This window comes from Neopelma chrysocephalum, unplaced genomic scaffold, assembly GCF_003984885.1.
Source record: "Neopelma chrysocephalum unplaced genomic scaffold, ASM398488v2 Primary Assembly neopelma1_60, whole genome shotgun sequence".
Classification (NCBI taxonomy): Eukaryota; Metazoa; Chordata; class Aves; order Passeriformes; family Pipridae; genus Neopelma; species Neopelma chrysocephalum.
In genome coordinates this window covers 17,683,264-17,707,848 of record NW_020897715.1, presented here as the reverse complement: position 1 = coordinate 17,707,848, position 24,585 = coordinate 17,683,264, and the positions used below count along the sequence as shown (strand labels likewise).

Below are 24,585 nucleotides of genomic sequence, written 5' to 3'. Positions count from 1 at the left end.
TAAAGCTTTGAATGAGCTGGGATCCATTTATAAAACCTAATTTTGCTGTCTTCTCTTTCATCTGATTTTCTGTATCTTGCTCTTGTTGCTGGGTTTGTTTAAGTTCTCTCTGCTTGTTATTTTTGCTCTCAGTTCCAACCTGTGACCACATTGTGATGTAGGACAAGACAATCTCAAGTTAACAAGTAATTTACCTTAAGTGCCAGCATCAACATAGATATGGTGCTCTGTGCAGACTGTCACAGTTGGGTTGTTTCTGGAACTGAGACATAACTTTAAAGTTCATTTATTTTTTGTCGAGTCATGGTATATCATACTGTCATATCATGTCATACCACAGTGTCATCATGCCCTATCATGATCTATTCAAGTTTCCTTCCAAATTCATCTATTTCAACATGTACTTCAGTGGCTCCTTCATGTCCTTGTGTTCCTGTAAGTATTTACCAGCTTTCAATTGTGAGATTTTTTCCCCATTCTGCCTCTCTCTACTTGAATTATCAAAAGCTAACGATTCTCAAAATCTGCCCTATTTCTGTCAATTCTCCTCTATTCAGTCTAGTATTAGTCAGTACATGTCCACTTGAATATCATCATATTATCTTGTTATTTCTCCATGATGAAAGCTCTTGAACTTTCTGGTCTTTTTACTTTTTACTGTGAATTCAACCCTTCTTTCAAGTGTCCTCTGAGAGTTCTCCGTCATTGTGTCTCCATATTCAGCCTGGCTTACTATGTGCCCCTGCACAGCTTAAATTTTTGTCTTTTGCTACTGTTCAAGCCTCAGTCCGTGATCTATTTCTTTCTTTAACTTTAAAAGCTGTCTTTTCTTCCAGTCTCCCTCCCTCTTCCTAACCCTTTTCACAGCATTCATTCTCTGCCAAAGCTCTAATTGCCTCCTGTAGCTCTTTGAAGCCACCATGGGTATTCTTCTAATAAAATGTCCTAGTCAAGCACTTTGTTCTCATTTAGAAGCCATTGCCTTATCTGACACATACTGAAATCTTTTTTCTGCCTTTTCCATCTTTTTCTGCTCTATCTCAATCTATTGCTTGAGGCAAAATATGCTTGTTGTATCTTCTTCCTGTCCAGCATCTCATTGTCTCATACCCTTCTGTGCTTTGTCTCTTTTTACCTCTGTGTTTATCTCTTAGACCCTCTGTTGCTGTTAAGTAGTCCTCTTTTTGTTACCTTTCTCCTCTTCCTCCTTTAAAACTCCCTTTTTCACATTTACAGTTTCTTTTGTCTCATATCTATCTTTTACGTTATCTCATTCACAGCCTTGGAGACCTCTTAGACTGAGCTTTCTTAAGCACAGAATGCTATTTTTTCTTTGTTCTTAAATGACTGTTTTTCTATTCTGCATGCAGGGTTCTGAGTAACAATAACTCTGCCTCAGAAAATTCAACTTCTGTCAGTCTGGGGTGGTAGAGGGCTTGCACTACCAGCTGCTATAATGTCTATGTAGGAAGTATTGATGGCAGCTGAAAAACAAACATGATGTTTCTCGTTCCAGAGGAGGCTGCAGCCTGGTGGTGGGCCATAATATTTGTATACAGTGAGGTCATGAAGTGGTCTAGATCTTTTAGGATGAATCTGCTACACAACAAACCAAAAAAAGCTCTAGCATAAACAGAAGTCTCAGAAGTTAGAATGACATCTGATAGTTGTGTGGGCAGGGCACAGGGAACATTAAGATTGTCACTGTAGATTAATAGTACTGGGATTTCAGGTGATAAATCTCCATAAGAGAAGTGCAAGTCTTCAGTTATCTGAACCCTCACCCTATCAGAGCTTTCACTATAAAGGCAGTAGAATGGGAAGGCCATTATATACATACATAAGGGAATTATATTTCTGCATCTTGAAAAGCACTCAGGAGAAATAAAGGCAGAGAAAAGGAGACCTGAGAGAAAACTGGGAAGAGGAGGGAGAAAAATAGATGGCTGACTGGAGAAGAGACCCATCTTGGGTGAGAGTTCTTCCAACTTCTGTTCCTTCCTTTTTCATCACTTAATACCCTAATTTGGACTATAGCTGTAGTTTCATCTGTCACAAAGATGCCCTGCTTGAAGGAAGTACACTCAGAAACACACTTTGCAGTCCCACTAGGGCCTGTAATATGCAAAGAAAAAAAAGGTGTATGAGCAAGTTGTATCCCTTTCCTCTTGCATGCCATGAGCAGTCCAGAAACTTTTGTGAGCCTTTTCAAGAAGCTTAGGTGCACCTGAAGAGTCAAGCCATGCATACAGATCATCTGTGTTTGTGGCTAGTGCAAGATGGTTATTAAATCTTCCTCTTTTTTTATGTCTGTGCTAGTTTCCTGAGTCTGCTGGCAACCTCTTAAGCAGCAGCAGCACTACACTGCTGAGTCCTGGTATAAGGGCAGAGCAAGCCCTGGGTAGTAGAAAGCAGGACAAATGAACAATAAAGAAAATACAGGAAGAAGAACTGTGACAAGAAATTACTGTAAAAGTGATAGGGGAGATTTGACAGCAGTTGCTGGGCAGCAGCAATGCAGAAAGGCAGACTTTTTTTGGAGTGTGCTCTATATTCTGTACTTATGGGACTCTGCGGATCTGAAAACACAGGCAAGACAACGAGTACAGCTGGAACTATACATTTCATTAGATTGGTTCTCAGTCTTTTTCTTGGTAAACAGTATCTTGGTATGGAGGCCAGGGGTAGAGATATTTTTTGATGAGAAGTGCTGTCCCACCGGTAATCAGATAAATCCTGAGTCCTTAGCTGCAGATGTCCTTGGAGCTAGGTCTTTAGAGTGTACATAGGTACCACCACAGCACAGTGATTGTTCAATTATCACTCTACCACTCCATGCACTGGATGAGATGTATTACGTTGTGGAAAGCAAGAGTGAGGGGTCAGGGTTTTTGTAGGTTGCCTTCTTCATGTGTATAGTAGAGGTTCAAGTGGCATCTAGAGTCATTTGGTGAATGTTGGCATTGGGATCCTTCATGCTTTTATTGATAAGGTGAGTGACACTGGTGCTGAGAGGCTGAGAGGGACAATTCTTGGAAAAAGCCTTTCAGGGTAGGATCATCCTATTTTAGGCTATTATTATATGATTATTTCCCATGGAAATTTCACAACAATATCATGCAAGAGAGAGAGTAGAGTTTGATTAGCTGGCAGTGTGGGGTTCATTTTCATACTGTAGCAATTTTTAATGTGCTATTCTTGGGCCTCTTGAAAAACATGAGCTAGAAGAGTGAACTTTTGGGTAAAGGTTCTCAGTAGTTTTTTCCAGTGGCTGTGATGAGTGTTCCCCTCTGGTACATGTGATAGTAACTAAAGATCTGGCGCTGTATTACAGCTTTGGTGTTTGCTGAGCCTTATTGTGGTTGGTGTTTAGGCTTCCTATATATGATGTGCACTTATATTCTACAGAGTTTTTTATGTTTTATACACTATATAGTATATGCTATGCCGTAGTAACATCAGTCTTCCAAAAGCATATCAGTGTGTTGGGAGCAATTAATGCTTTTATAGATGGTAATCTATGAGGGTATCCAAATGTTTTTCTCTGATTTCCTAGACATAGTCACTTAGAAACTCTTCTTTAAGGTGACTCATTACAAGTTTTGTCCTACTGGTTGATAGGTAGTCTTCCTCCTTGCTTGTTGACGGTAAAATGAGTGCTGGTGGGAATGAAACAGGTAAGTCTCTAGGTTTTGAGGCAGCACTGGTATTGCTTTTGTAAATATTCAGTGTTTGCCTGGCCCACCACCAGTCGTGGGTTGTAGAGACTAACAATATCCACATGGATATTACTGCTAATGAACATCGATATGGATATCTTAGCAGAAACACTGGAGGAGTAGAAAAGGTGGCTTACGGAGGAAATTAGGTGTGTCTTCTTCTTGGAGACTTGCTTTCTAATTCACTCTCAAGGACCATGCAGATTAAGAAAAAGTAAAAGAAGAAATATTTTACAGGGATCTGCAAAATGAAATAATGGGACCACTGTTCGGACCCAAAAGAAGGACATTTTGCCTGTCTTTCAACCCCATCCTGCCTGCAAATCTCTTATCCTGTAGTATGAGAAGTCTTTTTTTTTTTGTACACAGTTTTTAGGATCTTGAACTCACTATTCTTCCTTAATTAATAGCCATCAGAATGGATACAGGCAGCACACTGGCAGTACTGGTAGATGCCTCTAGGCCATGTTGCTGTAACACGCTTCTCATTCCTAGCACTGTCTGGTAGCTCACTGATGTTGGCTGAGCTTGTTGCTTTTTTCCCTGCCTGAGAAACAGCTGGCAGATTGGAGAAAAAAAGCTGTTCAATTCTCTAGTGTGTGAAAAGTGAGCATTAAGAAGAATAAATTTCTGCATACACCTATAATTGAGTACCCACAGAGCAGTTTGGTGACATTCTTCAAAGTGTAAAGTGTTCCCCATAAGGGCATGTGGGAAGGCTGAGATTAGACTGTAATATTCAGCAGTTTACAGGGATGCCTGACTTCTTCATTAGGGATTGCTCCTTCTCTTGTGGGCCTTGGACTTAGGTAAAATTTTCTTGGGACACTAAGTGGACAACTATCTCGTTCCATCTCACCATAGTTGCTGGCATCTTTATGATTGTCGCTCAGTCTTTTGGACACCTGGTATCTGGGGAGAGAATGAGGAAACCCATTGACTTTTGTAGTCATTGCAAACACGGCTTGCTCAGGATGGGAGGCTGTGAAAGAGCTCATATCCTGGATAATATTTTCTGCTTCCTCCTGCCTGCTTTCTGTGTCTGTACTTATAGCTCTGTCTGTCATACCACCTCCTTTCCCCTTTCCTCTCCTTCAGGAGTTCCCCTCTTGCTCACACCTGATATTCAATCCCAACAGAGTTATTGCCTTCTGCTGAGATCAGGCACAGTACTGAGGAATCATGTGGCAGATGAAGGTTGCTATAAATATAGTTGAACCCTGTCATCACTGCCTTTGTGCAGGAAGGGAAGAAAGTGAGAGAGGCACAAGGAGGAGGAGGGTGGGGGGTGCAGAGAGAAAGAGAGTGCAAGAACGGGACAAGTCAGAGTGGTCTGAGGAGAGAAAAAAGAAGGAAGGAGCAGCAGAAAATGCGGAGGCCTTGCTCTCTGCCAGAACACGAGGTGGTTCTAGGTAAGGCCCAGAGCAGCAGCTCCGTTAAGGATGAGCGTGAGGAAGAGTAGAGGCATGGAGAGCTCAGAGACCATGACGCAGGAACCCGAATCGAAGCCAGCTTTGTGGGGGGGCACACCGCAATACGACTATGTCTGCTTTGAGAAATGCACCCGTTATGGGATACCCCTGGAGGCAGGACACGAGGCCGGGGGGACAGGGGACGACCCGCGCTACCTGGAGAACTCCCTCAGCTACCCACAGGTAGGGCTGGACAACTGGGATGTTTGTGGCAGCACAGGTCTCCCTGAGATCACATAGGCTCTTGGGGCTCCCAGAACAGTGCTGGTAGAGCACACATCACTGTCCATTCCCAGTTCTACCAATTCTCCCCTTTTTGTTTGTTGAGTCCCAGGTCAGGCATTGGCATTCACGGTTGTACTTAAAGCCAGGAGTCCTTATCAGTATTTCAAGTCAGAGGTCATTTTTACCTGCCATAGATTCAATGAGAGTTGGAATGGACAAGCTGGGATGGGGAAAAATCAACCAGAGCATTAATGTATTTGTAACTACAAAGAGAAGCTGCAGCTGCCTTCATCTGCATAGTGATATTAAGTAGAGCAGAAGAGTGAATAAAATCAAAGAGAACACTGATGTAGATGGATGGGTATCTATCTGCACAGCTGTATACATGAAGTAAAGCTCTCTTGTGACTTTTCTCTGACCAAAAAGAACTTCACGGTCATAGACCCATACAGGTATATTGATAGTTTTGGTAATTCTTAGGGGAGCTGTAAATGAGGGATTTTCTAACCCTTACACTTGACCTGGCTCTTGTTGTAGTTCATAAAAGCAGTGGTTCAGAAAAATATCTGGGACAGAGATGTACTCTGGTTATGGCTTCTTGTTCCACAACTCTCTGTATCTCCTTTACCTCTACTTTTGGGACAGCCTCATGCAAAGGGAGGTTTTACAGCAGAGCTCTGGTATCTAATTTCCTACCACTCTGCTCAAATCAATCTGACGTAAAAGGGCTTTGGTGCAATGAAGGATCCAATTAAATGATGAGGGAGAGAGTCTGTGAATGTGGAATTCATAGAGTGGGTGTTTCTCCTTACATGAATACAAATCCCCTTACATGGATGGTGAATAATTGGTGGGGGAAGACATTTGTGATGTAGTGATAGAAAAAAAAGCCACATTTGGCACCAAGAAAATCTCTTCCAGTAGATAAGCATCCCAAGGAGGATGGTTATGTGTCACATCACAAAAGATAAGATAATTGGTTATCTGGCCATATTCAGAAATTTCTCTTCTGAAACTAAAACATCAGAGAATTTGCATGTGTCCTACACTAAAGTCTTCCAAAACCACCCCCCAGCTGGTTTGGAATCAGCAGTGCCACTGGCAAGGCCTCTGGAAAAGGTCTGACTGGAGCATGGGGGGGGGTGGGACAGGATGGAGAGGTACATGTGCCCACCTGGAACTGAGCTCCACTGGGGGTTGTGCCTGCCCCATGGGGTGCAAGTAGGGAAGCACGTGGGGCTGGAGAGCTGAGATGGGCAAATGAAATGCACCTTGGTGTGTGCACCACACCATGAACAGACAGTGAGCTGGGGTATGGGAGGGAGCTGCGGGATGTAAACTGCTTCTCCAGTTAAGCGCATCCCAGGAACATTCCAGTTCACACATATCCACCAGATACGCCAGTCCCACACATCTAAAACCATACTCACCAGCAGACACAGATGACACAGTAAGGAGATACAACCCACCGCTGTGCTCTTGCTGCCTGGCACCAGAATGTCTCTGTGCTCGGCTCCAGAGGCATGATGGTCAGTGCATGTAGATAGACAACCTCAAGCACCAACAAGAAGGCCATCAAATCCATTCCCAAGGATATCTTCAGGCAGATATGTCCCCAAGCAAGCATGCATTTGTGAACAGAATTTGCAACCGAAAAAAAAGACAGTTCTATTTATAGTTTTACTGAAAAATATGTCCCAGAAATACTTTACATAAACAACCATGTACACATAAACGTATGTTTATGTATGAAACTTTGTATGCAGACACATTCTGGCAAAACCAGGCTTGCTGTGCATGTGTGTATTTTGCTAGCCATTCATCCACATTCAGATAAATTATAAATATGCATGTATACTTTGTACAAACATGCATACTTATTAGCATGTTATTAACATGAAAAACAACCTGCTGCACACGTTTTCATCCATTTCCATCTAGATTAATCATTAAGATTTCTTTCTCCACTGATGTGTGAAAAAACATTTGGCAGAGAGAGGTTTTGATCCTGTTGTACACTTTTCTTTTGCTAGCTGTTGCCTTCTGTTTTACCTGTGATTTGATTGGGTTTATGCAGGCCCCAGAACAGTGAAGTCTTGGTCTTTTGCCTTGGACCTTCAGATAATAAATGGTAAAAAAAGCAGATAGTGCTTAATAGATAATAAAATAATAACAATAGCAGGATGATAATAATAATAATAATAATAAAAATAATAATATACACATGATGTTGGACAATTAAGATAACAGATAGTAGATAGATGATATAATATACCTTGATAAAAATATACATTATCATACACTGTAGAATTTTGTATTGCTTTCTGTCTGCATGAGAAAGCAGCTACAGCTGGTAAAGTATTTAGAAGCTGTGTTATTTGTGACCATAGAAAGTGTGTTCCTGGCAGAGAGCTCACTCAGCAATACGCAGATGGGTGTAGTGGGAGGATGTGCAATACGAAATCAGGCAATGCAGTAATACAGAATAACAGGCTCACAGAGAGGTAGGTGAGAGGGCCTCTGGAGCTCTCCAGCCCAAGCTCCTACTCACAGCAGGACTGACTCCAAAGACAGGTCAGGTTGTTCAAGGCCTTGTCCAGGCACATTCTGAGCATCTCCAAGACTGAAGATTCCCCATCCCTCTGAGTATCTGTTCCTGTGTTGAACCACCCTCAAGAGGAGGTAGATGGGGACATGTTTTCCTTTTGCGTGGACTTTTTTGCAAGTTGCATTTTTTCCCTTTTGTCCTTCATTGTGCCCCTCCGAAAAGTCTTGCTCTGATGTTTCTCTCCAAACCCTCTCACCCTTCAAGTAATGGAATTGCTGATAGACCCTCCCCTTTGCCACCTTTTCTACAGGAAAAACTATTACTTTGTTGCTGTCCCCCACTGCTTGCATGTGCCTCACTGGCTCTACATCTCAGCTGTTGAGTCAAGACTTTTCACTGACATCTGAATTTACTTATGCAGTGAATTCTGGGAGTTTTCACCTTTGAGACCAATATGGCTTCTCTTTTGTGATCCATCAGAAAAAAATCACCTAATGAAGATAACAGAATGGTTACAAGGCTGGAATGAAAGGGATGAGAAGTAGAGTCCAGGACTGCCTCAGTGACTAGGAGCAGCAACTTATAAACAGGATGCACTGACAGTGCTGGGGAAAGGGGGTTTCAGGACTGGAGTATTCTGTGTAAAATGTATTGTTCAGTCTGAACGGCATGGGAAATAGCTTAGGCTTTGGACTGTGAGAGAACAGTTTTACATATGTGCTGAGCTCTCAGAAAATAGCTCCCAGAAAAGTCTTGAGATTGTGGTGTATTTTTTCCCTGAGATTCTGTGCAGCTTTTCCTCTGTTACTCAAGCAACGAAAATTCCCCAGTTTTTGGAAAGACAAACCCTGCTGGTTTGCAGTTAAGCATTAATAAATGCTTCCTCCCTGAAAATGTTCTTCACCGTGGTTGTGCTTTCTCCCTGGATTTTTTTTTATATGTATGTTCCTCCCCTTAATCCTTAGTGGTATTTACACCTTCAGCTGGTTTTGCACCATTATCATGGTCTCACTCAGCATTTAGCCAAGCTAGGCGTGATAGTACCTTTTCTGATTCAACCCTTAGGTAGTAACTGAGATCTTATAAAATTGTCTTCAATTTTTCTGGTGCTCAGAAATCCTGTGTTCCTTGTGTTGGTGAGAGAGCAACAGAAGAAGAAACAGTCGGAGTCTTACTGTGTTATATTTTTAGTTTTACATGCCTTCTAGTGGAGTAGATAGTTCTTGCCTAACCTAATTTTGCTTTAAGGTAATCCTCTGCTTTCTGGATTCTTTCTCTGTCCCACAATCTCTTACCATTTTAGATACTGCCAGAGTCCTGGAGAAGCAAAGCACATGTGTGAAGCATTCTTTAAATGAGCTGAAACTATCTTGTTTGGCAGGACAAACTTCTTTTTTTTTTTATGCCCGTAGACTAACTTCTTTTTTCCCACATCCTGAGTGCACCATTTTCCAGCCAGCCAGAAGCAGTGAACTAGGATACCATATGAGGACTTTCAATACTATTATACTGTCATGATGTTCTATCTGGCAGATGGAAGATTCTAATTTGAATCTCATACTTGATATGGGTTTGAGTTCACAAATGGGTTTAAGCTGTATTTGATATAAATGCATCCCTCATGACCATTTAACAGCAATGAAACACTAGCTGAGGTGATGTGAAGATGCATTTGTCTAAAATCTGTTAGTATTTAGCATTTCTGGCTGAAATAGACACAGTGAGAGAAAAAAACCTGAGCAGTTTGCTATGTAGGATTGCATTCTGTATGTGGCAACATTTTAGATGAAATTCTTCAGCCTGATGTTTCACTGTCCTGTCTGTATTATGGAGGTCAGAGCATGGCCATTCCTCACTGCAAAGGATCTGCATTGCTTAATTTACCTAGAATGTGTTGGTAATCATGTGATTAATAATTGCATTAAATTTGTGTAGTTTCCAATAGAGTGACGAAAAGAAGAATATCTTCAGCTGTTCAGATAGGATCAACCTGTCCAAGTGACACTAGGTGAGCCACCTTTAGAACAGCATGATTTAATAAAGCATAGATATGTTCTGTGAAAAAAAAAATCCACAAGGATTTCCAAAGGGAGCTATGGCATATGGTTCAAGCGTCTCTTGAGGAATATGTGCAAATAAATAAAATAATTAGGACCTTCAATCATATTTGTTATATTGAAATATTAACTGATAGAGCACTGAAACAGGTGCTCAGAGAAACTGGATAAATTCCACCCTTGGAGATGTCTAGGAATTGCCTGGACATGGTCTTGAGCAGCCTAATCTGGCTTATCTGGCTTTGGAGTTTGCATTCTGTGGGCAGAGGTTTGGCCTGGAAACTTCCGGAGGTGCCTTCCAGTGTAAATCTTTCTTTGAGTCTCTAAATCTATTTTATCTTAGGGGAACAGGAACATCTCTTGTGTTACCTCGAAAGGAGGAGGCAGGAACTGTCAAATAGAAATGTCTTCTAAGTGTGTGGTAGAGCATTATCTCTCTCCTATGTCTAGTCATTCTCCAGCTAAAGTGTTTGACTTTGCTGATAAAAACATTGTTCACTCTCCTCCTGCCACTCAGAAAATCTCAGAGAAGCAGGTGTTGTACTACGGAGAAAGCAAAGAGTTGCCTTCTTACAGGTGGGAAGTGCATCAGGTGGTAACCTGACCTGAAGTAAAGCTAAACCTGGTTCACTGAAGGACATGTGAGAAGGAGAGGCTTATTCTCAGATTCTTAAATACACACCTTCCCCACCTATACTCTGGAAGAGTGAGGTAGGATAGCTGCTCTTCAGGGAATCTGGTAAACAAACAAGGGGGCACAGTCAGGGTTCTTCAAACTCCCTTAAGATCTTGTTGACAAGACAGCACAACTGCTGAGTTTACTGCATATCCATGTATGATATATCCTTGTGTGTAGCTAGTTGTGAATTGCATATAACCAATGGCATTTCAAGATTAGTATCTGAAGACAAAGACTGGACTAAGTAGTTAGGAAATTCATGAGGATTTAACATGCTGATTTGGGTAAATAACAGGAGTGCAGTTACACAGTGATATTTCTGAGCTGATGCTGATTCTTTTCCTCTGCAGGCACCATCAGTGGCTGTGTGCCCTGTTAAGCATTCCTTGGCAGCAGGAGGAACAGATGCAGGACATTCCTGCAGCCTGTTTGATAGTGTAATACATCTCAAAACCTTCAGAGATGTTTTACAGTGCTGCTGAAATCTGTGAGACAGCTCTGAGGATGGCAGCCTGATGTGAGCTCTTTTGACCTTCTTTTGTACTTCCAGAAAGTCTGCTCGATCTCTTTAGACCACAGCCAGCTTTTTCTTGGCATGTTAGAAAACAATGAGAATTCTGTGACCATATCTTGTACTCCCAAAAAGGAGGTGAAAAGGTTTTGGAAAGATTGGGAAGTGGGAACTAGAAAGAAAAAAGAAAAAAAGAAAAATGAGCTGCATCGGTCTGAGAGTTTCTGTCTCAGACTCCCTCCTTAGGTACATTTGGGCCTGCACCTTGGACTGTTGGTAGATTGATTTGCCTTTTCATCCTTAATGCTATATGTGAAGGAGCATTGCCTTACCTTTTCTTTTGATCTCTCTTGCTTTCTGCTCCTCTAGCTTTATGGCAAATACACAGACCAGATAACTGACATTTCAGAGAAGGAAGCAGCAAAACTATTGAAGAAACAGGCCCAAAAGAACAATGGAAGACCCCTGAAACGTGACAGTCAAGTACAGATCAAAGAAGAACACTATTCCAAATGTCAAGGTAGAGAGAATTCATCTTTCATTACCCTATGACCAGATATTGGGGTAGGCCTGCCAGAGAGATGGAATTTAAGTAGTTGTGACTGGGGAGAAGCACAGAGGGAAGGAAAAGAAATCTCACTGGAAGAAAAAACTTCATGTGAGCTTTCATCCTAGGGAGAGTCAAGATCTGTCTGGAATAAAAAAAATAATATTTTTTTTTTCCACAACAGATCTCTGTAACAAGAGGAAAACGACTTCCTTGTATCAGACTTTTGCTGCTAGTGTACAAGATGTTAAATTCCACCCTATGTATCCTCACACACACACACACACACACACACACACCCTCCCCTTTCATTTTTTTGCATAACCATGTGAGAGAGGGATGGGTACCAGTCCTTCAACACAAATCCCATGATGCTTCCAAATAAATCCTGATTGTGGTCAGTTCTCAGCAAAGGAGAGATAGATACATGCTTCATCTATCTTCCCTCAATTTTTATGGTTCACTCTTCCCTCCACAGACTGTGCTAAACGCATGCAGAAATATATTACCAAGAAGCTTGGAGAGGACTGGATTTTCTTGGTTCTGCTGGGTCTGGTCATGGCGTTGGTGAGCTGGGGAATGGATTATGCCAGTGCGAAGAGCCTACAGGGTGGGTCCCGTTCAGGTGTTGCAAAAGCAGATTGTAAATGATACATATGTTTTACAAAGCCCAGTGATCAATGTTCCTCCTCCTTTAACATCAGTATACGTCCTCACCCCTTGCTGTCAGGGAAGTTTGAAGTTTGAAGGTTAAATAGGAAGAGGTTCATTAAAGGGATGGCAGGGAAAAATTTGGAAGTTAGTGGGCATAAACAAAGGATATGTGTATAATGAGCCAAAGACAAAACCATTATCTTCGATACCTTCCCCTTCTGCTCCCTTGAATATACAGGAGCACGGGGAAGTAGTACTGTGGTCCTTCCTATTATACTGCTTCTCTTCCTCCCTGAGAATATTAAGCACATGAAGATGGGAAGTGGAAGGAGTTCTTAGATGTCCTCCTGACACTGTTTTGACTTTTTATATCATTATTCTTTCCAACTTTTATTTACACGGTGCCCTGCAGTTTTCTGCTACCTGGCGTCTCATAGCGCTCTGACCTTTGGCCCTTTTCAGAAAGATCTCCTCTTTGCTGTCTTATATCCCTTCCCTGCATTTTTCCTGTGGTCTGTTTCCCCTTTCCCCGCTATAAACATTACAAGATTTTTCAGGCCCCCTTCCCCTTATCTCAGTGTGCACACGCACGCACAACATTGCTCACATCCTTTTAACTGCACTGTTCCTTTGTCCTTACTCTCAGTGTCCCAGTCCTTACCGGCACATGCACACCAACCCTTTCTGTTTGGCTGCTGATTTCCACCAGACACTGCAATTCCTCAAAGCTCCCAATATTCCTTCAGCCAAAGTTCCTCCCAGAGCTTCCCCATCTACCAGGAGTCTGCTATAGTCTATCAGTCTCTGAGAGTCCCTATCCTTTACTTTCTGCAACTGAGTCCTTTGGTTTTGGGTTTTTTTTCTTTCCCTCCCCCAAGTCTCAGCCTCCTACTGCGTAGGGAGCCAACTCAGGCAGAGAAGATACAATTGCACAGGAGCTGCAGTTCAGTTTGGATTCTCAGCCGCTCATGCTATGGTATCTGCCTGAGCAATGGTACTACTGCTGTTTTAATAGCTGTTGGCACAGCTCCCCTCATGCTGCTGCTCTCCAAGGCAAATCATAATCAGAGCTTTTAAACTAGTTTTTAGGAAGAAAAGATTTGTGGACCACTTTATTCTCCTTCAGGACACATAAGAAAGTCAGGCTGCCAAATGAAAAGAGACTGTACAGTGATTCAACCTCACAACTGCTTGTAACACATCTCTTCTTAGGTCACACTGGGGCACAGGCATTAATAGTGTCTTCTATCCATTCCTCCAGAATGCCTGCTTTATTTGGGAATTCATACTCAAAATGTAACAAGGCTTGTCTTAGAAAATGAGGACTTTAGGGTAGCATTTCTTGGGGAGATTTAGCATGGGCACGTTTGCAAGTGTGTGATTCTTTGATATGTACCAACCTGTTTGGAGCAGCTGTGGTTACTGACAACTTCTCTGTTTTTCTGTCTACAGCCTACAAGTGGATGTACAGAGAGCTGCACCCGAATGTTCCTATGCAGTATGTGGTGTGGGTTGCATACCCACTTGCTCTTATTCTGTTTGCGGCCATTGTCTGCCACCTCGTCTCTCCACAGGCTGTTGGTGAGGGCAGAAGGCATGGCAAGATCTGTTTCTGTCTGTCTTGTTTTTCTTGTTTCATTTGCCTGCGGGTTTAGTTCATTCCCTGCTCTGCTGTTGTTATCAGGGTCTGGGATCCCAGAGCTCAAGACCATTATGAGGGGAGTGGTCCTCAAGGAATATCTCACTCTCAAAGCTTTTGTGGCAAAAGTTGTGAGCCTTACAGCTGGGCTTGGAAGTGGCATGCCTGTGGGGAAAGAGGTAAATATTGCTGTTTCCATGTGCAATAGTGATCAGAGTCTGGAAAAAAAATGGAGATTGGAGGACTGAGGAGGATTAAAGGGTCTGTAGCACAAGTCTTATAAGGAGTGGCTAAGAGAGCTAGCGTGGTTTAGCCTAGAGAAAAGGAGGTTCAGGATGGACCTTGTCACTCTCTACAACTACCTGAAAGGAGGTTTTAGCCAGGTGGGGGTTGGTCTCTTCTCCCGGGTAACAAATGACAGGACAAGAGGAAGTGGCCTCAAGTTGCACCAGGGGAAGTTTAGACTAGATATTAGGAAAAACCTCTTCACTGAAAGGGTTGTCAGGCATTGAAATAGGCTACCCAGGCAAGTGGTGGAATCACTATCTCTAGAAGAATTCAAAAGCTGAGTGATTGTGGCATCTGGGGACATGGTCTAGTGGTGAACATGGTACTGCTGGGTTAACAGTTGGACTCTGTGATCTCAGTGATCTAGGTCTTTTCCAACCCTATTGATTGTCTGAATGGTTGAGATGGCCAAAGAGAAATTATGAGGTCTTCAATAGCTAAATGGTTGTCAGTAACCAGAGGGTAACCCTCTCTTATTTCCTCCTCTTCTCTTGCAGGGTCCTTTTGTTCATATTGCCAGTATCTGTGCTGCAGTACTCAGCAAGTTCATGTCAATCTTCTGTGGTGTGTATGAGGTAAGACACGTGTCTCTGCATATAGCTCTTCCACAGGCTGAACTCCGTAGACACATAGGACAGTATAGGTAGGCCACAGAACAGAGAGGAAACATGGTTTGAAGTTCACTGTACTGCTGAGCAGCAAAATACAAGCCAAACAAAACGGTAGTGGGAGGCCAGATACACAGTCTAGGACCACCAATGTTACCTTTCAATTACACAGAGGATGATTAGGAATATGTATTTGACAAGTTTTCAATGCTGATACTTTTGCACTGTGATCATTGTCTGTATAAAAAAGTAGCTGCAGACAAAAATCAATTTGTCCTTAAGCCAAATTTATACAGCATTGCTAATTATAGACCCTGATACCATCTCTATGCTTTTGTTATTGCAGAACAACCTCTGCAGGCCGATCACTGTGTTGACTAGTTGTACCAAAAAAAATCTATTAACTGCACATATAGCTAAATGTAGGAACTCCCTTACATGCAGGCTCTCAGCAGAAACTTACTGTATAATACAACAACTGGAGGACTGTTTTACTTGAGTGTCTGAGCACAAGGACCAGATATCACTGCCGAAGACCAGCTGACAGTACTAAAGACTGCACTAAAGCCTGTAGAGTCTGCTATTTGTAATAGCAGTGGCTGAATCTGCTGCTGGCTGTTGCTTATTTTCATTATTCTGGGTCCTAACCCCCTGGCTTTGCTCCCTCTAACCCCAGCATGCCCGTCTCTGGCTGCACTCTCTGTTCCAGAATGTGCATAGGCAGTTCGACCTTCTGATGCCGGCTTGCGCAGTTGGAGTTGGATGTTGCTTCGGGGTTCCTCTTGGAGGCAAGTGTCTTCCTATATGTGGCATTTAATGTACAAGTCATTTAGCCTCTTGCTGTGAGATTTTCTGCTCTCAGGAAAGGTTCTCCACAGATACCTTACCGCTCTAGCAACACAAGTCCTTTCTTTTCACATGAAACTGATGGCAGCAAAAGGAAGGGAAGGTTATAGGAAGAGTGACACCTATTAATGTGCTGATTTCTAATGATGCAGCTTTTTCAGTCCCTGCCTGCCATGGACATTGCTCCACCTGGAGAGCACCAAGGGCTGTCCAGAAAGTCAACAAGGATTGAGTAGAGAACAGAAGTTAAAAAACACTTAAATGTAAGGAGTAGCAGTAGAGCAGGAGGTGATGGCAAGTGTGACAGGAAGTGATTACGTGAACTGGAAACTACTACGTGAGTACTTCGTCAATGGACTGGAGAACAGAAACACCAATGTGTGAAGTTTTGAACTCCCCATATAAGAGAGGTGCAAAGAGCCAATAGGATGATTGGGAGTTAGGAGTAATGGTATATGAGGAGAAGCTGAGAAAGCTGGGTTTGTTCAACCTAAAGGAGAAAAGGCTAAAGGGGGATGGTGTAACCAATGTCATCAGCCACCTAAAGGGAGGTTTTACCAAAATTAAGCCAGGCTCTTTCCAGAGTGACATAGTGCAAGAAGCAATGGACACAACTTGCAACGAGGGAAATTTTGACTGTGTTCAGGGAAATTATGTTCCCTTCTCCCAGGGGTGATTCAGCACTGCCATAGATACTCAGAGTTTCCAGGGAATTTCCACCCTTGGAGATGTTCAGGACTCACCTGGACAAGAACCTGATTTAACCTTGGAATTAGCAGAACTCTGAGCAGGAAGTTGAAGGAGGCAACTCCAGTAGTCCCTTCCCACCTTTCTATGATCCCAGTTTGAGGAGAAATGTGGAAATTTATGTCTCCTCCTCACATTTGTACTAGTCTTCTGATTCATGGAATCTCTTTAAACAGCACATGTGCCAGAGGAACATAACTTCTTCTTAAAGCAGTGGAAATATATTCATAAATAATTTGTCTTTAAAACATTCTCCATTCTTTGTTGTGCCTTCATTTCACTTGTCTCCCTCCCTGTGCACTGCCCTGAGCCTCTCTCCATGGTTATTGTGCTCATAAGTTTAAGGAGTTTTTAAATGCTATGGGTTTTTTTTAAGTTGGCTGTATTTTGTCCATACACTACTTTCCTGTTAGTCTTCAAATGGATGAGTTAGCTGACAGATGCAACATGGTCTTGCATCAACAATAATGATCTTTACTCTGGTTGGCTACTTTAAAAAAAGGAATGTAGTTTGTCAGCTACAGATTAGAGGTTCTTCAACGGATAACTTGAGAAAAGATGTGCCAGGAAGAAAATCAGGCTCAGCAAGAAAGAGGCTGAGAGCTGTACGTCCCCTTGCAACAAGGGAAATTCTATCCTTGCATAAAAAACATTTCTTCCCTTGCCCCACGGTGGTTCAGGGGGCACAAGTGCCAAGAGAGGCTAGGGAATCTCCACCCTTGGAGGTGTTCAGGGCTCACCTAGCACCCTGATCCAGAGCACCCTGATCCTAGCACCCTTGGTCTAACCTTGGAGTTAGTCCATCTCTGATAGAGAGATAGAGAAGTACTCAGAGGCACCTTCCAAACTAATACATGCTGTGAGTCTGTGATAACACTGTAGTATGGGAACAAACAGAAAATTATAATAGTTTTTGTAACCCTAGTTCCTCTTTTGGATTCTCACCAAATTGCCATATGTGATTTCCATTACCTGGGAGACATGTAATCTTCAGCTGACCTTAGTCCGGGATATAGCTTGCAACTTCATATCGTATTGCCCATGGTACATAACTTCTTGGCACTGTTGCTGATAAATACCACTCTATGTTTTAATGAGGATGGATATAAAAAGCCAGCTTAGCCCTTGACAAGTTAATGGTGCCCAGTCTCTTAGAAAGACTCTACCTTTTATACCTTCCAATTCCCTTTATCATCATGATAGTTTTCATCAGGATAGCACAATGTTTTACTAGGTGATCTGTTACCCGCTCACCTACCCAGCGTGAAAGGACCTTCAGCATGAGTCCACACTCTGCTCTGGACATGCATGTGCCTTGTACACACTGACTTACAGAGTGGGTTTTTTGAGGCAGTCTGTGGCACAAGTGCATCCTGAGATTCCCTGCCAAAGTAAAAGAGATGGAGTGAAACCTACTTAGGCTCATTCCACCCTCTGGAAGATTTTCCATGAGACATTTCTTTTACACTGACAGAAATGTGCATGTTTCTATGGAAGACGAGATGCTGCCTTCTTCATGTGTCTTGAATGTATGATTCCAGGTATATGCCTGTCCTATGCCAGGTCTTGTCTTCTGAATATTTTGAAACCATTCAGAAGGGAGAAATAAGATAAATGTAGCTATAACTAAGACTGGTGACAGAGCTGGGTGATATTATGTGGCCATACCTGCCAGTTTCTTTACTCAGTCTCTGATTTCTTTCCTTCTTTCTTCTGTTTTCTGTCTCTCTGTCTCTTTCACCAGTAGCAGCCATATTATTACACGGATGTCCTGACTGTGGGGTGTGCTGTGGGCGTTGGCTGCTGCTTCGGGACACCACTTGGAGGCAAGTGGCTGTTCTGTTTCCTTTTTTCTCAGGTACCTAAATCCTCTCCTGACTAGTCCTCCTCTCCTCTTCCCCTTTTCTGCACCACATTTTTGATCTGTCATTTACTTTGGACAAAGAAGCTTACCTTTATTGTTACCAACCTCTCCAGCATCTCTGACACAGTCTTTTTTTCCATATGTTGTCCACCTTCTGGAGGCAAGAGGGGAAGGCTCTCTAGAACAGTGGTCTCGAAATTGGGGTGCGCGTATCCCTGGGGGTGCACAAGGTGATCGATTGGGTGTGGGGAGGAAATCAGAATTTTTATTTTTTAATATAAAAAACTAAATAATTAAACTTTGCTAACATTAATATACGTATTGGCAGTGATGCCTTCTTATGTCATATGGCCACTTATCACATACAGTGCATGAGGCACAGGGTTGTTCCCAAAGCAGGGAGTTGACCATGGTGCCTCAATCATTTGCTTTGTTTCAGCATATTGCAATGTATTGCAATCAATATGTGCCCATATTGGATTAAGTGGATTTTTGGAGTATATTATCTAGTATTAACTAAACTAATCCTCACAAATTCAACAAGTGGCTTAAAAAGATCCCTGCAAAGAGGCCATGGATTGAAGATAATACTAATAATGCAAGCTCAGACAAATGACAAGAAAATGGCAGAGCTGATACTTCTACTCCTAGTACAGGCTCTTAATCAGCCACACTCTGAGGTACAGCAGTGATCATCTAATCAGATCTGACAAGAAGTTGGACAAAAAAATCAAAATTATCAAAGGCTATTTTAAATATGGATTTACATCTGCTATCATTAACAATGAACTTCACCCTAAGTGTGTATTGTGCTTTGAGAAGTTCATTAATGATGGTATGAAGCCATCAGAAATAGTAAGACATTTAAAATCTAAGCATCCAGAACATGAAGACAAACCTCTACAATTATTTTAGTGATGTTTCAAGTCATGTGACATTCAATACAGTACGAAATTTCTCTGAACTTAATGACAAATTACACTTAATGACATTAGTGTAGAAGACAGGAAGGTTTTTCTTGCTTCATAGTGAAATACAAAAAGCCACATACCACCGAGAAAACACTTGTTCTTCCTGCCAAGGTAAAAATGTCTGCAATAATACACAGAAAGCAATAGAGCAGCAAACTAAAATGCATTCCTTGGTCAGCAAACACTATGGAAAGATACATAGAAAACATTGCTAAAGGTTTGAAGAAACAGGTATTCATACAAATTACACTCTAGAAGCAGCTTCCTGTTTGGATGGATGAAAGTACAGGTGTTTCTAAAATGCCTCACATTATGGTATTTGCCAAATTCTGTTTCAATAGTGAAATACATGCAGAACTACTTTCTGTGAGTCACTGAAGGAAAGATCTAATACAGAAGCTGTGTTCTCAACAGTAAATCACTTCTTTAATAAGAATACTTTATGGAAAAGCTGTGGAGCGGACTAAGAGAAGGACTGGGTGGTAAGGTTACATTGATAGCACTACGTTGGGAATTTGTTCACTGTGATGTTCATGGATGAGCTATTGCAGCAAAGAAATGGGAGACAGACATGCACAAGGTGCTACAGGATATCATTGATGTGCTTCATTTCATAAAAACAAGACTGAAACAGTAGAATCTTTACAATACATTGTAATGAGATGGGGGGGGAGTGACCATGAAAATTCTACAGATATTTGCTGATTATCTCATGGCAACTGAATTTAAAGACCAGTTACACATTTTTCTTTTACAAAAATGACAAGTGTTCTGAATTTGCTGATCTTTTCTGTGATGACAGGAGTCTGTCAGTAGCATGCTACCTAGCAGTTATTTTTGAAAAAATAAACACACTTGATGTATGTACTTGATGTACTTCAAGATGAGAACAAAATTTTTTTGCTCCATTAATAAATAAAACAAATACTTTTTTAAAATTTTTGTTTATTTCATCATCTCATCTTTTTTTAAATTTCTTTTTTGTGTATGTTTTATATTGTACATAATATTTTAGTACAGTAATACATGCATATTATTTTTAAATAAATACACTTATAAAAGGGAGGGTACATGCTCAAAAATCTTTTATTGATGGGGTATGTGATCAAATAAATGTGGAGACCACAGCTCTAGAAGGCTATTTAGAAGCCTCTCTCATGCTTCTAGCATTGCACTTCTGATTTTAACTTTGCTCCCTTTCCAACTCTTTCTAGGGGTACTTTTCAGCATTGAGGTCACTTCCACTTACTTTGCTGTGCGCAATTATTGGAGAGGTTTCTTTGCAGCTACCTTTAGTGCCTTCATTTTCCGAGTTCTTGCTGTTTGGAACAAGGATGCAGGTAAGCTAAGAGCTACTGTCTGTACAAAAGTTGCTGTATTAATGCATTACTTTCCATCTTCCTCAAAACCACAGTGTTCTATGACGTCTGAAACTTCTGCCATAACATGTGATTTCAGCAGTACAGAAGAGAAGAGAAAGAGAAGTGTCTTGTCATTGTCTAAACTAACCTATTCCTAAGTGTGCTGAGGATATGACTGATAAATGACAGGATATGACTGATAAATGACAGAATATGAGTGTTTGGCAAGCAAAAGGGGCCCTGAGGTGAGATTTTTGCCTCTACTCAGAATAACATGAAGGCTGTAAATACAGAGAATGCAATACCTACCACAGTGTGTGCTGCTGTGATCTGATGGAAATACCATGGTCTACTTTGGTCATCTCTTGACTAAAAACATTAAAACAAATAGTCAAGAAAATTGAGATGATTAAATGACTAAGAGGCTACAGGATTGGTAGGATATGACTGAAGGTCCTGAAAAAATAACTGTCTCAAGTAACTGAAAAGCATGAGAGTGACATTTGTGCAGACAGAAATAGCACAGGGCAAGCTTCTTCAGGAAAGCATCTCACACACTGCAGGAATAGAGCTCTGGTGCAGAAGGATGCCATTTCTATGTAAACCTCTTCCTTATAATGCCTTTTTATTTCATTCTTACAGTTGTATCTATTTTATTGATCTGAGCTCCATGGGGGCAGTTTACTTAGTTAAAACTGCTATAACTTGTGTCTCTGGGCTTCACAGGGCTGGATTTTTTTGGAGTTTGAACATACTTATGAATATAGAAAATGACTACACTGTCTACTCAAATGTAGAAAGTGACTACATCTTTGTTTATGTCACAGTGCCTAAAACCGAAGGGTATTCAACCATTAGATCTGTCACAAAACACCCCTACCCCCAATCTTTCTGTTCTTTCCATAAAAAAATATAAGAAATTCAAAGAGAGATGACAGGAGATAATATCCTGTCCTTCACTTTGTCTACTTTCTCAAATCACTAGAAATCAGCTTAATCCTGAAACATCTTGACTCCTGTCCCTTCTTCAAAATCATCCAGACAGCTTTAATATCCATATTAATGGCTCCTTAAGTTCTGCTTCATTGACTGTCTGGGTTAAAGAGCTCCGTGATTCAATTGTCTATTACAAATTGTTCCTTTTCATAGTTCTGAATTTTCTTTGTCTGTGTTGCTAGTCTCCTTGTTCTTGTATTAAGGAACTAGAAATTTTTGCCTAGCTAAGTCATTCATTATTTTATGATCTTTTATCATGCCTGCTCTAACTTATCTTTCATGTCTTTTCTTGCTCATTTCCCTTGGAAGTTACAAGCGTGGTTTTTTCAGTCTTTGTTCATGCAAGGGTTTTTCTGTTATGCTTGCTACCAAGAAGTAGCAGGTAGGGAAGTGATCATATCAGAGTGACAGATGCAATTGTGTAGCATCTCACTCTTTTATTTCTTAGACCCACAAAATCTTTGCCTGCTTCTAGATACTCATGGCTTTCTTGGCTGGCTTTACACCATTATCTGTACTTTCCTAATAACGTCTGGCCCACTCTCTTTGACCGCTGAAGCTTAAGCCCCTGTTTGCCAGCCATGGAGGACTGGAGTTCTACAATTTGCAGACCACCTGCTTTACTACATACTGAACTTTCATCTTATTTGCCATAATGTTTTATGCCTTGCCTTCCTCCTGCTCCCTCTGATCACTTCTACATGTTATTTTAAAGTGTTTACATGTGTTATTTTAAAGTTCAAAGCTATTTTTAAGTAGACTTCACATTAATTAGACTTTCTCATTTCTTTTTACTTTTTCTAACCTTGTAAGAATTGAACAGCTACTCTAAAGTAGCGAAATTTGTAGCCAATGGAGAAAAAAGGGCTTAGACATTCAGTTTCAGGATGGGTTAGCCACTCAGGAAAGAGAATGAAGATAGGTGTGGTGAATCTTTCTGTGGAAAGCTCTTTCTGTCTCGTGGAAGTAGAGAGGGAACCTAGAAAGACTCAGACTAAGTGCTGTGACTGTTTGCTCTGGTCACCCTGTGGCAAAAGTCTTTGAAAATGAACCCTACTATACGTTTTAGTGCACTGACGTTTAGTGGCTTGGACCATCTGCTTCCTAAAACTGTATTGAGATGATCCCTTTTTGGGGCTGATCTAACAAAAAAAAGAGGATATCTCGCTTTTCACCATCTTTCATTCCCCTCCCTTGTACCATCTCTGTGATTGTTGGACCCCTCCATTCAACTTGCTTTCCTGGCAGAGGACTAATTCAGGAAAAGAGCAGATAGGTTTTCTGTCAAGTTGCAATGAGATGAAAGAACTAAGTGAAGGCTGTGGGAATGGGTACGTTGGGAAAGGAGAACAGTGCAGCTGGGAGGGAAGGAACATGGTGAAGATCTTCCCAATTTGGAAAGGAACATGCAGTTATCTTAGCTAGTGAAACCCACAGAGACCTGATTAAATCATTGCCCTAAACCTAGTGTTGCCTGAACAAATAACAAGTAATTAATGCCTCCTGTCATTGCTATACAATGCTAGATTTTCACTGCTTCTTTTATTTCCTCATTTTGCAAATAATCGCTTCATCCAGCGCAAATTGGGATTTACATCCATCCTCATTCAGCTGCATTTCCACCCTGTTAAATTGCTAATTTGTACTTCACCCATTGGCATATAGATATGCACTGTTTCCACACAATAATGTACCTCCAGATAAAAGTAAGACAGGTTTCAATATTTCGTTTCAGCAGGGCAACACTACCAGGAGGAGTGAGCTGGAGAAGATGGGGCTTAGCTGATCTTTTCCATCCTCATTTCTAAGCCTTTTGTTGTTTTGGTACCAGTCAAAAATTTTGCAGATGTAACTTCAGAGAGGATCTGAGTTTTGTTTCTAGAAGGGAATCACAACTGTGGGTGACACAGTTTCTCCAGATATGCAAGCACTGCCTGCCTCAGCAAAGAGACCTTTTCAGAGGCAGTGAGTATAGTGAACAGAGCCTTTTTTTTTCTGCAGTAGTGAATGGATGGTAGAAGACAAGAAAGAAAAGAAACCACTTTAAAAATCTGGGATTGTACTTAAAAAATGTATAAAGTCTCTGAAAACAAACCTATAATATCTAGGGCTGCAAGTGCTCAAAAATAGGCACTACTACAATCAGAGCAGTCTGCCAATCTGTAATACTGTATATAATGTCATGAAACCACACAGGAGTACATATAAACTAGTTTCCTTGTCCCTACTCCTAGATTTTATGGCATTCAACTTTTCACCTCATTATTACCTTTCCTCCTCTACCTCCTTGTTCTCTCACAGATACCATCACAGCCCTGTTCAGAACAAACTTCCGTATGGATTTCCCCTTTGATCTGCAAGAGCTGCCAGCATTTGCTATAATAGGGTAAGTTCCCAGGAAACTGACTCCTTGCTCTACAAAGTTATAATGTGATCTCTGTTAGGAATTCTTCTGCCAAATAGTTACATACATCACTTTTAGACACTTTAGTTGTCACAAATAAGGCTTCTACTTGTTGGAATTCCTCCGTCAGATGGTGTCCATGTAGCACAATGGATGAAGAAGGAAATGTGGGTATTATCAAGCTGTTTGTCATTTCCTTTCCACATATCTTCTTCAAAAAATAAGTTCTGAGGAAAAAAAAAGTAAGTCTATCTTGGTTGAAGTTCTGAGAATAGATTTACTGAATGGCCCTTTAGCTGCTTTGATGGCACCCCCAAGTGAACTGATCCAACAAGTATGGCCTTTTCACATGATAAAAATGGAACAAAAGATTTAACCAGAAGTTTCATTTTCACCAGGTCAGAATGGTTATCCTTTTCAAGAGAGGTTGGTACATCCGACATGGTGGC

General features: G+C 41.4%; 1 protein-coding gene across 6 annotated transcripts in view; it reads left to right on the top strand.

Moving 5' to 3' along the window:
- Nucleotides 1-24,585, top strand: part of CLCN1 (chloride voltage-gated channel 1) — a 58,037-nt gene that overhangs the window by 16,241 nt on the left and 17,211 nt on the right. For 3 of the 6 annotated variants that reach the window (XM_027681381.1, XM_027681380.1, XM_027681379.1), the window contains exons 1-9: nucleotides 4,979-5,374; nucleotides 11,581-11,731; nucleotides 12,237-12,368; nucleotides 13,865-13,993; nucleotides 14,097-14,230; nucleotides 14,837-14,914; nucleotides 18,288-18,366; nucleotides 20,590-20,715; nucleotides 24,034-24,118. In XM_027681381.1, coding sequence (XP_027537182.1) covers nucleotides 5,162-5,374; nucleotides 11,581-11,731; nucleotides 12,237-12,368; nucleotides 13,865-13,993; nucleotides 14,097-14,230; nucleotides 14,837-14,914; nucleotides 18,288-18,366; nucleotides 20,590-20,715; nucleotides 24,034-24,118 — 1,127 coding nt within the window. In that variant the 5' untranslated portion in view covers nucleotides 4,979-5,161. Of the gene's footprint in view, nucleotides 1-4,977; nucleotides 5,375-11,580; nucleotides 11,732-12,236; nucleotides 12,369-13,864; nucleotides 13,994-14,096; nucleotides 14,231-14,836; nucleotides 14,915-18,287; nucleotides 18,367-20,589; nucleotides 20,716-24,033; nucleotides 24,119-24,585 lie in introns of those variants that run through there. The other 3 variants (XM_027681382.1, XM_027681383.1, XM_027681384.1) reach the window with 3 other exon arrangements.